The 14,966-nt window shown below is 39.0% G+C and overlaps 1 protein-coding gene across 1 annotated transcript in view; it reads right to left on the bottom strand.

Annotated features, from left to right (window-relative positions):
- CORIN (corin, serine peptidase) overlaps nt 1-14,966 on the bottom strand; it is a 337,588-nt gene that overhangs the window by 77,960 nt on the left and 244,662 nt on the right. The window contains 4 exon segments of the mRNA XM_079153921.1: nt 3,709-3,816; nt 7,127-7,243; nt 8,999-9,109; nt 11,412-11,519. Of these exon segments, the coding sequence (XP_079010047.1) occupies nt 3,709-3,816; nt 7,127-7,243; nt 8,999-9,109; nt 11,412-11,519 (444 nt within the window).

The raw sequence follows: 14,966 nt of genomic DNA, 5'->3' as shown, positions 1-14,966 counted from the left end.
ATAGAGCCTCGTGCATAACTTGAGCGAATGCCTGCGGGCACGACAGCCAGACCTGGCTTCACAGGCACAGAAAAGGGGAGAGACTGCCCAGGAGCTGTTCTTCCTACCAGATTTCCGCATCTGCCTGGATTACACACTACAAGGGGGAAGTGATGGATTAGTTCTTCCACTCCTGAGTGAGGAAAAATAGCAGCCCTGTTTCTACCCGCTAAGGCAAGGGCAGGTCTGCATTTCGCCTCCTAGCAAAGCACAAAGATGTTAATGATGCTGGCCTGTGACTGAGTGAGGTTACACAGGCTGCTATGAACTCCTCTGGAGGAGTATGATACTTCAAGACTATTAGTACACTGTCTCATTGGAGATGTGATTTTCAGGTTTCTAGATTTGGGTTTTTTATTTTTTTTTAATTAAATGTAGGTGCTTTGGGGGAATCTAAGGAAAGCCATGGATGTTCTCTATTGAAAATCACACATAGAAATATGAAAACATTTAAAAATCAGATTTCAAAGATGTCACATATTCCTGCAAGCCTAGTCGTAAACAGGCAACTAGAATAGTCATTTTAACCTTATTCCATACTGGAGTCACCTGGGCAATTTCAAAAATACTGATTACTGGAACCCAGCCAGAAGATCTCCAGGGGCCACCAGGAAGTTTTGTATTTTACAGGATGGCAAGAACCAATGTCTTAATTTAAGGACTAGAATCTAAATAACTGCAATGCAAGACTGGTTCAATCAGATAGAATATTCACCTTCTTCAAACTCACATTCTCCATGGGCATCAACCGGAGAGGGAGAGAATTCTATTCACTTGTGTCTCAGAAGCTAAGTAATAATAATTTCTGACAGTAGTAAACATTTTCAAATTATTAATCACACTTTCAAGTATATGAAGCATTTTCTGAGAGGAGAGTGCTTCTGTTCATCTTTACGTAGAACCAAGCATACATATCCTGTATTAGTCAGTTTTTGATTGCTGTGATGAATACCTGAGAAAAACAACTTAGAGGAGGAAAGATTTATTTTGGCTCATTGTTTCAGATGTCTCAGTCCCTGGTCCAGTAACTCTAAGGCAAAAACATCATGGCAAAAGTGTGTGGTGGAAGAAAATTACCCAGCTAATGGTTGCCAGGAAGCAAAGAGAGAATAGAAGGGGACAAGATATAGTCCCCAGTGATCTACTTCCTTCAAATAGGTCCCACCTCCTACAGTTTCCAATAGTAACTTCGAATTATTAATCCACTGATGAGGTCAAATCCTTCATGATCCAATTACTTCCCTAGAGCCCACCTCTGAATATTGTTGCATTAGGGATCAAACCTTTAACACATGAGTCTTTGGGAAGTCTTCATATCCAAACTGCAATATATCATGTCCAAACCACAACATATCCCATTCTGAGGCTCTTTGAAAGAAAAGAAATAATATCTTGACTCTCAATTGCAAATGAGTCATATACACTGTTTTTAATAAGAAAAGGATTGGAGGACCAAGGACTAACCCAGTACCTGGCACACAAAGTGAGAATGTTTGAATGTTCACTAAATATATGTGCAGAGAATATGGCAAGAATATATATGGTGAGTAAGGAAGCTGGTGAGACAGTGAGGGCTAGGGGAACTGTACTTGAAGAACAGGAAGACAGAAAGAATGTAGCATATATGGGCGGGAAGACAAAAAATAAGTCTTCTACATTGAAAGTTTCTTCCAGGAGCTAGGGCACCTTCCCTCTTCACCATTAAAGAGCCAGTGCCCATGTGGGTACCTGAAACATGGTATGCACATCATAAATGCTGCTCGAATGCATGAGCCAGAGGTATCTAACTGCCCTTCCTACAACTTCTTTTTCTGACAGGTGACAACATTTTTAAATTTGAGATTTTGAAGCACTTTAAATATAGAGAAATAGAATAGCACATCCAGTTACTCCCTGCCCAAATTTGACACAGGCTAACATTTTTCTTTCTACTCTTTTGAGTCGAATAGTAAGTGCCATTCCATGTGAAACCACCCCCAAACTTTAACAATAAACACATGCCTTTGAGATGACTGTCATTCCTCAAAATTATTCATCCCAAATTGAAGGCAAAGTAAGGAAATAATTCTGAAAAAGTTCCAAAGCAGATTGGAAGATGAGCAAAATGAAACAATAGAAACAATGACTCCATAGGATATATGCATATGTATGCATATGTGTGTAAGCATGTATATATATATATAGAAATCAGTTTAGTTCTCTAAAATGGCAGTGTAAATATGTCTTCTTAATGGCTAGATTAATATCTACTATTCCCTCGGAGGGTGCTGTGGTTTGTCCCTCTGAAACTCATGTTGGAGCTTAATCTCCAGATGGTAGAAACTTAACAATGGCATAGTGAGGTGGGGCCTCTGGGAGGTGCTTGGAGTAGATAAGATCATCAGAGTTGAGCCCTATGATCAAGGACCAGTATCTTCATAAGAGAAGAGAGAGTACTCTGTCACTCTCCATGTGAGTCCTGGGCCACTCTGGTTCTCTGTGCAAAAAGGTATCAGGTCATTAGATGTGCCCGCCCCCCTTGGCCTCAGACAAAAACCTTGGGCCAAAATAACTAACCAACCTAGTTTGTGGTATAGCATTATTAGCAACAGAAAACTAGTCTAACACGTAGGAAAAACCATCCCCACACGAGTACCTCAGTCAGGAGGGCTGGGCTGTGCTGTCAGTTGGTCATTACATGCCCATGAAAACAGAAGTCCTGTCAGTCTGAGTTTTCAATTGGCTGCCCTCCTCAAATCCCTTACCAGTCTACTTGCTTCACCTTGAGACTCCCTGACTGCCACAGGGCCAGGTGAAAACTTTGGCAGATCCAAGGCCCTAAGCCCATCAGCCTGCAACTTCCAGTAGCCTCAACTGAGATGATATGTGTTAACAGGAAATTCTGTCTTACCAAAGGAAAGCTGGCTGACCTGATTCTAAACTTCTTGCCCAAGATGAAGAGGAGGCAAACATTTAATTATCAAAAGTGAAGAAAGTGAGTGTAATAAGACAATCGGGCCCAGAAGTAAGAAATCAATTCTAGAATCATTGGAGATTTTCTGATTCATTCAAAATTTTCCATGAAAGCCAGTGTTTTCTTCTGCTCCATTATGTCTTCCCCCAAGTACTTCCTCCTCCTAGAAATCAATTTAGACTGCACCACCTGCTTCCACCATTTGGAGCTATTACATTGTCACTGAAACAAATTAACATGATGGTTCCAAAACCATCATAGGTCACCAAAGTTTGTGGAAAGGTGAGAATAAATTTATTAAGTGAATGGACTGCCAAAGTTTTATGTGGCTGTTTCAAAGAACTTCCTATTTGTTTCTTGGCTAAAGTTTCCATTTTTGAAGCTGTGCTTTAAAAAGGAAGAAAGATACATCTGCCCACAGATGGAGCCAAGGAAATAATATATGGGAGTTGATGTCAAGTTGAAAAGTGATGGTAATGATATTAGACAATGTGGATTTATAGTCCATTCACAATGACACATTTGTTTCTGATTTAAGTTAATTAAGACCATTTTGTTTCTTTCTGCTACCACATACAACCTTTATAAGAAGAAAAAGCAAATAAATATTCTTTCTTGGAGAGATTCCAGACATCAGTAGTTTCATGTCAATGCAGAAAGAAAAGGCTGGGGGCAGCCCTGGCCCCGGGATTGCATCTGTCAGCTGTTGTACTTACTACAGTTACTCAGACTGCTGTCTGGGTCACACAGAGAGCTGCCACCACAAGAGTCAAGGCAAGAACTATAGAGGCATCTTTGGTCTCCTTCTTGACATGGAGTCTGACCTGCAGAGGGAGAAAGACACAGTGGCTTTCACCGTCTCTACATTCCTCACACTAGCATCTGAAGGGTCAAGAACACCTGGTGGAGCCGAGGAATGACACAACTTTAATCTCCTTTCCATTTCTCCCAAAATATTGAACACATGTGAAATTGGTACTATCTGGACTCATTTTACTCGCAACTAAATACAATGATTTATTCCAAGAGGATTCTGCAGGAATGAAGAAATAACACACACGTGCACACACACACACACACACACACACACACCACACTAACAATAGGTGGTTGTTACTTCTAATAGAAAAAATAGTTGTATTTTTATATAAGTTTCTATACTTGATTACAAAATAAAATTCAAGTGATTTCAGGAATGGAAAGCAATATGAAGATCTTGAAATTCTAAATATAGAGTGGCTTTACTTGAAAAGCTCATTTGCTCCCAAATCTGGTCTAAGGAAAATTCCCTAATATTAAGTTGAGCACCAACACCAGTACAAGGAGGGTTCTCTGCCATGGTAAAGTCTCTTGCAGCTGTTATCCATATTGTCACTATGACCTTGAAGAGCACCCTCAGCCTAGTGAGATGACCTGGGTTTCTTGTTCCCAAATGAACAACAGCTCTAATGGCTTTTCCTTAAGGTATGTAGAGAGGAAACTGCTCTTACCATTGATTTCCTTGTCATTTGTAGATTAAGTGGATAAGGTAATAAATTACTGCCCTTTCTCTTTCCATTTCTCCCTCATTATTATGGTCAATTACTTTTAGACATGTCTTGTGGAATCTGCAAGGCACTTTTCAGCATTAATAATGGTATGCATGTATATATAGTCTTATCTATAATTCTAAGACAATGTTTATTATACTGGAACCCTTCTTCTTGCCAGGCTTTCTACTGTGCAATGCTATATATGACTGCCATGCAGAAAAGAGATGTCGCTGTTTGTCTTTTTAAAGTTAGCAGGTTAACCTTTTTTTTTTTTTCTCAAAGCAAGTCTGGACAATTTCCATAAGCTTAAGCTCCTAGGCAAATTTTAGGACATTGATCATTCATTATTTCAGCAAATATTAAATGCCTACTGTGTGATGAGGGTATGTGACAAGGTAGGCGCTGCACATGGAATGGCAGAGGAGCATGACAGCCTCTGTGAAGTAGATCCTACTCTAATAGGGGTGCTGTCACTACCCGGGCCGCACGATGCTGTACGGCCATTGCTTTACCAATGGTCCATATACAGGGCAGCTGAAGCAGAAAGGAGAGTAGGGGAAGTTTTCCAAAGGAGCTTAGCAGGTAGAATGGGGTAGGTCGTGATGACAGGGAATGAAGGGTTTTCCAAGAAGAAAAGCAAAACTTGCAAAGGATGAAGTCACTGGCTCCTCAACCACTGTGGGGAATGAGGAAGAGTAGACAGGCAGACAGAATCAGAGCCTGGAAGGTTTCTCAAGGCCTAAATCTTCAACAGGGCCCAAAGCCTTGGGAGTAGTGGGCCCCGCTTACCCCGCCCCAACCCCCACCCCGCCCCACTCCCTGCCATCTAGCAGAACAGCCCTGCACTCCAGTATGACGGCTGTTATGCAGTCCAAGACCTCCTCCATCCTCAGCTCCCTGATTACAGCCTTCTCTCTGTACCCTATACACGCCTTGCGCCTTCCCGCTTCAGGACTTTTAGTCACCCGGTGCCATGTGTCTGAAATGCTTTCCCAGTCCTTCTCCTCTTGGTTAACGCCACACCTTCTCCAGATCTGAGCTCCAGGATCTCCTCCTCAGGAGGCTTTGTCTGAAGGCCCTGCCAGGGCATGTGTACCATGTTTTCCTGTGTAGCCCATGTTATTTCACATTTAGACACTGACTGACGTATTTATTTGTAGCACGTGTCTGTCTCCCAGGAGCCTGTTATCTCCATCAGCTGTTTTGTTTGCCCCTGAATTCCCAGTGGATGCCCCCATATTGGCACCATGATAAGCATTTTTTAAGCTGAATTCATTATAGTAAATAATATAAAGGTACTAAAATGTTACTTTTTCTATTCATTTTATAATGTGATTTTATGCCATTTCATACATGTAAGGAAATAATCTACAAATCCTGCCATTTCATAGTGAAATATACAACATTATTTTGGATCATTTAGAATCACATAGAAATAATTTAATTATAGGTAGAGAAAGAACAATGTGATCCAAAGGTAAGTTCTTGGTTGATATGTACACAATAACTCATGCCTAGTGAAGGATTTCTGTTGGAATTTTTTAAAACTGATAAAACAAAACTCTCTTTATATATTATCTTCAGGTAATAAACCTGTGATTGCAAAGTTCACCCTTTAGGCCTTGAATGCTCCTTCATTGAAGCTATCCTAATACTTTTCTTTATGATGAAACTAGTTTATCTACACATCTACAGTGTCTATTCTCATTAGCTGATTATGGATATGCACAGCACAATAAATGCTTTAACTATGAAATAAGAGCCTACACTTATTCCATTCTCACTAAGCATCAACCCTACAAAGTAATTAACACTATTGGAGTTTAGAAACACAGAAACTGAGACATAGAAGGGTGAAGTAACTTGCCCAAAGACCACTGGATAGTAAGTGGTAGAGCCAGGACTTGAAACCAGGAATGCAGCAACCACACTCCTAACACCTAGGCTATCCCTGTATCCTAAAAGACCACATGGTGATGGGTAAGTTTTGGGATATTCCCAACAGCTGCATATTGAGACCCTTGCATACACACCAGACTTAAAACAATCAATGTGGAATTTTCTTTTCTGGCAGAAATGGTCACATTTAAAAACCAACTTATTTGATTTACTTTTTCTTTTCACGTTTCCCACATAGATATTGCAATGCTTTTTTAAAGGCTATTCAAGTTTATTGCTTGGTAATGTGAAACATTAAGCTGCTTCTCCTGAACATGGTTATTTTAGGAAGCAGTTCCATTTAATTTCAGGAGCCAATTTTTTTTTTCTAATTGGAATCTAATCTCATTTAATTGGATGCTATGCACTAAACCTTCCTCTTTCTCATGGCTCTCCCTGTGACACAGCGAGCTAAATCTGACCATGTTGTTTGACCCCGACCTTTCCCTCTTAGGAATGACTTTCAGCTTCTGTCCTTTGAACACTGTATTTACCACAAGGAATGGTTTCCTGACTGCCCGGGGCAATGAGGACCACTGAGGCAGTCTGAAAGATTTATATGGAAATCCTTCGCAAGCACTAAGTAATTTTCAGATGTTTTACTTTGTTCCCAAGGAAAAGTCCACCAATGAAGAAATGTCCCAGGGGCTTGGGACACACTCACTGTCACCGCAGTTCTCCTCGTCACTCCCGTCCTTGCAGTCCTCGTCTCCGTCGCACTGGAAAGAGCTGGGGATACACTGTCCATTTCTGCACTCCACCAGACCCTGGCTGTGACAGGCTAGGAAAGACCAGAACAATACTCACTGATTCATTAACTCTTCTTTCAGTCTGCAGACCACATAAATGATTCCCACCAACCAGGCAGCACAGAGGAACCAAGTGTTCTGCATACACGAATGGATCAATCAACGGCTGTTGAAATGCCAAGCATTTTTGGAATGGACAGTTTTCTTTCTAGGACTTTGCCTTCCTTTTTAAAGAATACTTGCAAAATGTTCATTTTTTCTTGAGAAGTGTGGGATTATTTTCAAAAAATGATAGTGGCGATACTACCAATAATATATGTGAAGGAACTCTCATAGTACCTAACACAAAAGAAACACTTTATTTCCATACTTGTTCATGACATCTGATATTTGAAAGGGAAGATCTGGTAGCCATTAGCTTTGTGATTCCTGTAGTTTCTCTAACTTCTATGCCAAACATTTATTAGGGCACCAGAAACCCATGCATCTTGGGTTGTGTCCCTGCTGTCCCCAGATCATCTGCATACAGCCCACTCTGCTCCACTGGTTCACTGAGGAGGGGTTCAGTTGATGCTTGACTTCAAAATCAACACAGGGCAGAGGAAAGCTGCACAACTTTGTTCGTGAACCTTTTTTCAAAATTTTCTTATGCCCAAATTAAAACTGTTATTCAAATTTCTGTCTTTGCCTCAAGTTATAAGTCAGTTAAATATTCAACTTCATACACAGTATCCCTGGATTCTGCATTCACAGATTCAACCAACCACAGATTTAAAATACTCAGGAAGAAAAGATATCCTATACTGAACATGTAGAGATTTTTTTCTTGTACTTATTCCTTAAACAAAAACAATATAGTATAACAACTATTTACATTTATATTACATTGGGTATTATAAGTAATCTTGTGATGATTTAAAGTATATAGAAGGATGTACATAGGTTATATGCAAAAGTTAAAGCTTCTTATATAAGGGACTTGAACATCCACAGATTTTGGTAGCCACCAAGGGTCCTGGAGCCAAAGCCCTACCCATCTCAAGGGGCAGCTGTGTATCAACTCTTTGTACTTTCATTAGATAGCAAAAGGTGAAAAAAAGCTTAACTAGTTAAAATATCCATGAATTATGTCATATTAACTCTTTCAGGTCAACTGTGTTCTCTTTTAATACGAAACTACTATACTTCAGTCATATTTAGTATTGCCTGCTAGGGATAGGATATTTTCTGGGAAGGGGAAAAAATTTGTTACTAGGTTGGTAATGTAACAGCTATCTGAAATTTTCACTCACTCAGAAACACAACAGGCTGTAAAATGATCATTACTGTCATGTAATCTGTGTGTCTGTAGGAATATTACAGGCTCTCTTCTCTCTGGCAGTTCTTCCCATATGCTCCCCTAAGTGGCCCCAAAATCATGTTTGGAGGCTCCTACAGGGAAGTTTCGCTACTCATATAGCGTTTGCAGAAACAAGACCTGCTGGACTCTGGGAAGAGCATTACCTTTGGCAAAGTCACAGACACATAAAGGAGAAAAGAGCGATGAGAGAGAAAACAGATGCCCACTTGCCAGATCAGTCAAATCAAGTTTGGGGTTTAGGGGAGAGAGGTGTGAAGTCTGACACACCATATTGCTATTGGCATCACACCCCTTGATTGCTACCTCTATAGGTTATAACCAGAGTATAAGAATCTTTCCCCTGGAATGCTAGATAGAGAGTGAAACTTGAGTATAGTCCTCAACCTTGAACAAGAGTAAGCAAAATGAGAATCCTCAGGGAACTCACAGCAATTGACTTCATCGGACTTGTCCACACAGTCATGGTCACCGTCACACACCCACTCAGCCAAAATGCAGCGCCCGTCCCCACAGCGATGCTCCTTTGTAGAATTGCAGTCTGGAGGAAAGAAAAATGCACGAAGACAGAAACAGCATGAAAAACACGTAGAATTGGGTGGCTTGCAGTTCCAATTCAAGAGAACATATCCCACTGCCCCCATACCTCAGAAACATCTCTAGGATGAGTCTGACACAATTAAAATAGCACCTCCCACCAACCATGAGCCCGGGGCGCACATCACCATGGCGGGAGACATGGCTGCTTCTCAGATGAATTACAACTCTGCCCTGCTTTGCCAGGACCCTGGGTCTGTTCTTATCGTTGTTCTCTTTTGTCTTCTTTCCTTATGGGCAATTTGTGAATTTTATATTGACTCAAATTAACCACATTCTGATTTTTACTTCATGGCGCAGACAGCTGATTGGATGGATCTGTGATTGTTCTCTCATGTCTCAAAGTATTGTAAATTATCTCACTGCTGAATTGGGAAGGCAAGTGTCTCCTTATGTCTTCTCTCCTGATGCTCAGCTTAAGTTTCCTGTTGGACTACCTTAATATATAACCCATATTTGAAAGAACTGCTGGGTAAGCAATGCAAAATGTTATTGTTTTCATGAATCTTTTCAACTTAGATTTAAACTATGCCCTAATCTACACATTCCTTAGGGGGGAAAGATCACTAAGTGATGTTTCCTCTCTCAAAGGAAAGAATTAGTGGGTCACTTTGCAATGAGATATATTCTGACCTAAATATAAGCAAACCATTGAAAGATGTATGCAGATTCATGAATAGCAGATTTACTCTGGGAAAGTATTCTGTAAGTCTTCATTAACAGAGCCAATGTCATAGACTCCTGAGAGACCACCAGTCTTGGTGGGTATTTTGGAGCAGTGAAGGAAAGTATGTAGAAGACATAGGGTAGAGAAAAGAAAAAAAAAAAAAAAAACACAAAAGATGAAATGCTTGGGTAGAAACCAGAGAACACGCAAGTTCAGACCACTAAAGACAAGGAGCCAGGGCAGAGACCAGTCTAAGGAGAGATCATAATCACTGCCATTAGATGAAAACAACCATCAGCTTGAGGGCACAAACTTTATGACATCCTATCTTCAGAAGCCTTATGATAAGTAGCAGGAGCATTCTTTTTCACCCACTAACTCCATCCCTCTCTACTAAGCTATTCAGCCACCAAGCTACATGAACTGCCCCACTCCCACATTTTCCCACTTATTCCACTGGAAAAAAAAGGGATTGGACTAGAGATATCTAAGTCCTCTTGAAACTGTAGATTCTATGATGTGTATAATTGCAATTCTCTCTCCCCTTTGTCTGAAGTCTAGCCAGACCCAAGAGACAACCCATATCTATCTAGTTACCCATGGTATTATTTGTACATACACATAAATTTCAATTTGTGTGCGTGGTGCTGGAGACTGAACCTGGGGCCTCATGCATGTTAGGCAAGTGCTCTCCCACTAAGCTATACTCACAGTCCAGTTTTTCAATATCTTAATAAATATAGAAAGGGAGATGTGAGATGATGCTCCCAGAAACTACCCATTGTCCTAGCATAGAGCTATTTCTGACCCCCATTACTTCAAGATATTCCTCTGATCATATTCCAGGTCCTTTTCCAACATTCTTTTCAACATACTCTAACACTGAACACTGGCTCATATCATTTTCTCATTGTCCATTCTTATCTCAAGTTGCCCTTCAGTTCAAAGTTCCTAGTTTAGTCAATCAGTAAAATATTACCTCAAAATTCTAAAGGTAATTTCAAAACCAAAAGGTAAATAAGCAAGAGTAATTTTGCTGGTTTAAATTTATGAGATGGCATTCAGAATTGAACATGGCTCTTTAAAACATGGGTTCTTTAAAAGACAAGACTATCAGCATATGTGGTTGAAACAAATATACTATCCTAACCGGGGGAGTGGTTTCTACACAAGGAATGGTGCTTAGGAATCAAATACAGGAGAAATCTTTGGTTACATCCAATACTTTGCAATCTGCCTCTAAAGTTTTGCTCAAGATCTCAGGATCCAAACATGACACTGGCTCTAATCAGAAGAAAAAGAAAACACTGACACAGAGGAAAACATATGAACATTTTAGCAACTTTCACCCGCTTTCCAGCCCATTTCATTAACATTTCCTTAGCAGAATCATTTATGCAAGAAGTATTACATTTATACACATGATTGATTGAACAAGATTCTTCCTTCTAGAAATGACAAGAAACCAGCCATTTTATAATTTAACTTGCTAATCATATTAACAAAGAGTGAGCTACAAGTTCTTGGTTATAAATGTCTGATTTGTAATTAAAACCTTTAGGGAAACAATGCTACTTACCACAGTTTTGCTCATCACTCAGATCCCCGCAGTCATCATATCCATCACACACAAAGCTGTAATTAAGGCATTTGCCTGTGTGACAGCGAAACAGATCCTCACTGCAGTCTGCAAATAAGAGAAGCTACTGGTGTGTTACCAGGGCCATGCGGATGTTATAACGGAGCTGTACTTAACCAAAGTCCATCAGTGAACGGACCATAATGATAAACTGGTCCACACCTATTGTTTTACAGATGAGAAGATTATGGCACAGAGAGGTCCAATGACTTGCTCAAGGGCACTGAACAAGAGACCGTAGAACCAGGACTAAGACCCTCAGGGTCCTGAGTCAAGTACTCTATCACCTTCTGAAGGTGACTTCCACATTATGTCACTCCTTGAAAGAAGAAGAGAAAGGTCATTCTCATTTCACCATGGTTTCTAATGAAATTCATGTTTATGTTTGTGCAGAGTGAAGGACTTTAATGGGAGAGAGGATGAGCAGTTTGCTCCTAAAAGTGTTTCATTTAGAGTAAAAGTCTAGGTTAGTCAATGGTAAACATAAACATAATAGAAAAAATATGCTACTAGATTACATACTTGTTACTTCTTTTGCATAAACATCACTACTTAAGTTCTAAGTGTTTCATAACATGATCCTCAAATAAATAAACACTGTCCTAAGGGAATAGTTAGTCAATGGTAAACATAAACATAATAGAAAAAATATGCTACTAGATTACATACTTGTTACTTCTTTTGCATAAACATCACTACTTAAGTTCTAAGTGTTTCATAACATGATCCTCAAATAAATAAACACTGTCCTAAGGGAATAGTGACAAGATGAGAATAAGTGATATGTAATCTTAGGAAGTTTGTAGTTTAATATTGAAATCAAGTACCTGCAGGGAAATAAGTGTCTCAGTTTTAATAGAAGATAACGTCATCTACTTAGGTAGACCTGAACTCCTAACCTGGTTCTAACATCTGTTAGTTGTGGAACTGTTAGTGTGTTAGTTTGGAGTTGGGAAAATATCAGCCACTTTACAGGGTTTTGGAAAACATTTTAGTAAAATAATATGTGTAAGATGCCAAGATGATTCAATGGGAAAAGAATGTTCTTTTTAATATATTGTGCTAAGACAATTAGATACCAAATATGCAAACAAACAAAAACCAACACTGACTTTCACCTCAAATCATACACTAAAACTAACTCAAAACTCAAAACAGATCATAGACTTAAAAGTAAAAGTGAAATCATGGAGCTTCTGGAAGAAAAGGGGAAAAATCTTTCTAACTGTGGATTAGGCAAATAATTTTTAGATATGACACCAAAAGCACAGTAATTCAAAAATCCCATTAAGAAAATGAGAAGACAAACCACATGCTAGAAAAATACCTGCAAATCATGTATGTGATAAAGGACTTATATCCAGAGTACACATAGAACTGTAACACTCACTAATAAGACAACAACAACCCAATGACAAGTGGGCAAAAAACTTGAAAAGAAAATCTTTGTGAAGGATATAGAAATGATTAATAAGAAAGAAAAGTGGAGGAACTTTAGATTACATAGAGGGAAATGAGGGGGTACGAAAAATGGTGGACTGAGACAGACATCATTACCCTATGTACATGTATGATTACATGAATGGTACGAATCTACATCGTGCACAACCATAGAAAGGAAATCATGTACCCCATTTGTGTACTATGAATCAAAATGCAGTCTGTAAAAATAAAAATACTAAAATATTAAAAAAAGAATAGAAAATGTAGTCAATGTTATTAGTCATTAAAGAAAGGTAAACTTAAACCACAAAAAGACAATACTACACATTCTCTAACAGGGCTCTAATCAGAAAGGCAGATAATGCCAAGATACAGGCAAGGAGTTTGAGAAACTGAAACTCTTGTACATTGCTAGTGAGAGTATAAAATAATAATACCACTTTAGAAAACAGTTTGACAGCTTACCACACAACTAATTCATTGATTCTACTCTTAAGAGTCTATCCAAGAGAAATTAAGACATATCTACAAAAAGACTTGTATATGAGTGTTCATAGCAGCATTATTCAAAATAGCCCCAAACTGGAAAAAATCCAAATGCTCACCAATTGATGAATGGACAACAAATGTAGTATGCTCACGCAATGGAATTACTATCCAGAGACCAAAAGAATCAAACCACTGATACATATGATGGTTATTAAGGAACCTCAAAATGTTATGCTAAGTGAAAGAAACCAGACTACATGTCATATAACCCATTCATGAAATCCAGAAAAAAAAAATTTATGGAGACAGAATTCAGAGAAGTGGTTACCGGTGTCTGGAAGGGTTAAGATGGAGACTGACTGCAAGGGTGTGAAGGAAATTTGAAGGGAGAGGGAAAAATTCTATAGCTGGATTGTGGTGATGTTGGCACAACTCATCAATTTACTAAAAGTCAATAAGTGAAACTTACGGTATATAAATTACACCTCAAAAAACTGTAAAATGTTCTAAACTAATATAGGTGAAGAACTATATTAGAGTTATATTAGAAGAAACTAACTAGGTTTCTTTTTTCCCTGAGGAATTAAAAATAATTTTATTTCTTTATTTTAATATTTTATTGGTGAATTGTAATTATATGGCATAGTGGGCTTCATTGTCATAGGCATGTAATAGAGTTTGGTCAATTTCATTAAATGTATTCTCTTTTCCCTTATTTAGAATAAGTGCAAAAATAGGTTGTATAGGTTGTATAAGGCTGGAGAAGAATCAGGGAAGATGGGCAGAATTTTAGTGGCGCAGAAGGAATGAAAATTTTACCTTGCGTCACATAGAGGGAATAGCAAGAATAAACGAAAAAGATGAGAATGAGATCTTCATTTGAAGATCATTCTACTTGACTGTTGAGGACCAGGAGTCCAGTGATCAACAACCAGTCTCCTGAATTCCTGGCGCTCGTTTATCCTCCTGTATCTCATACAACTGGTGGTGGGCACCTCTTCACTATAAACATCCCAAATGGATAACAACTCATTATCAAAAGTCTTTGGCTCCCATTATCCAACCTCCCTCTAAGTTCTCACATTCTGTAGCATCATGGATGACTACAGTTTACAACAACCTATTCTATATTTTATGAAGTAATAGAAGAGAGGAGTTTGAAGACTCTAAGAACAAAGAAATGATGATAAGATGCTCCCTTCTGTTCGTTAGATATGGTTATGGCGATCGTAGGCTTGGAGGTGCAGAGCTGAAGATAGCTGGTGCTGGAGAGAGGAGCCTTATTTTTTTTTATGGCAGCTGGCTATTTTTGCAACATGATGATTGAGCTGAACACAAATTACAGTAGTAACTGATCTCCCCTTCTTCCTGAATGAGCGAGCAGATGATTAAATATTGACATCAGTACCCTCGAGCATATTTGAATGAGCAGTATTTGGCAATTGCCTCTGTTTGAAATGATACCTTGTTTTGCCTGGGGTCTGAAGCTTAGAAGTGCTATTTGGCATCTCCTTTCTTCCATGGAGTGCTCACCATTCCAACATGACAGATTTGATAAAATGC

Source organism: Sciurus vulgaris (assembly GCF_902686455.1).
Source record: "Sciurus vulgaris genome assembly, chromosome: 9".
Lineage (NCBI taxonomy): Eukaryota > Metazoa > Chordata > Mammalia > Rodentia > Sciuridae > Sciurus > Sciurus vulgaris.
The sequence above is the reverse complement of the archived record's forward strand: the minus strand, read 5'-3'. Positions and strand labels throughout refer to the sequence as shown.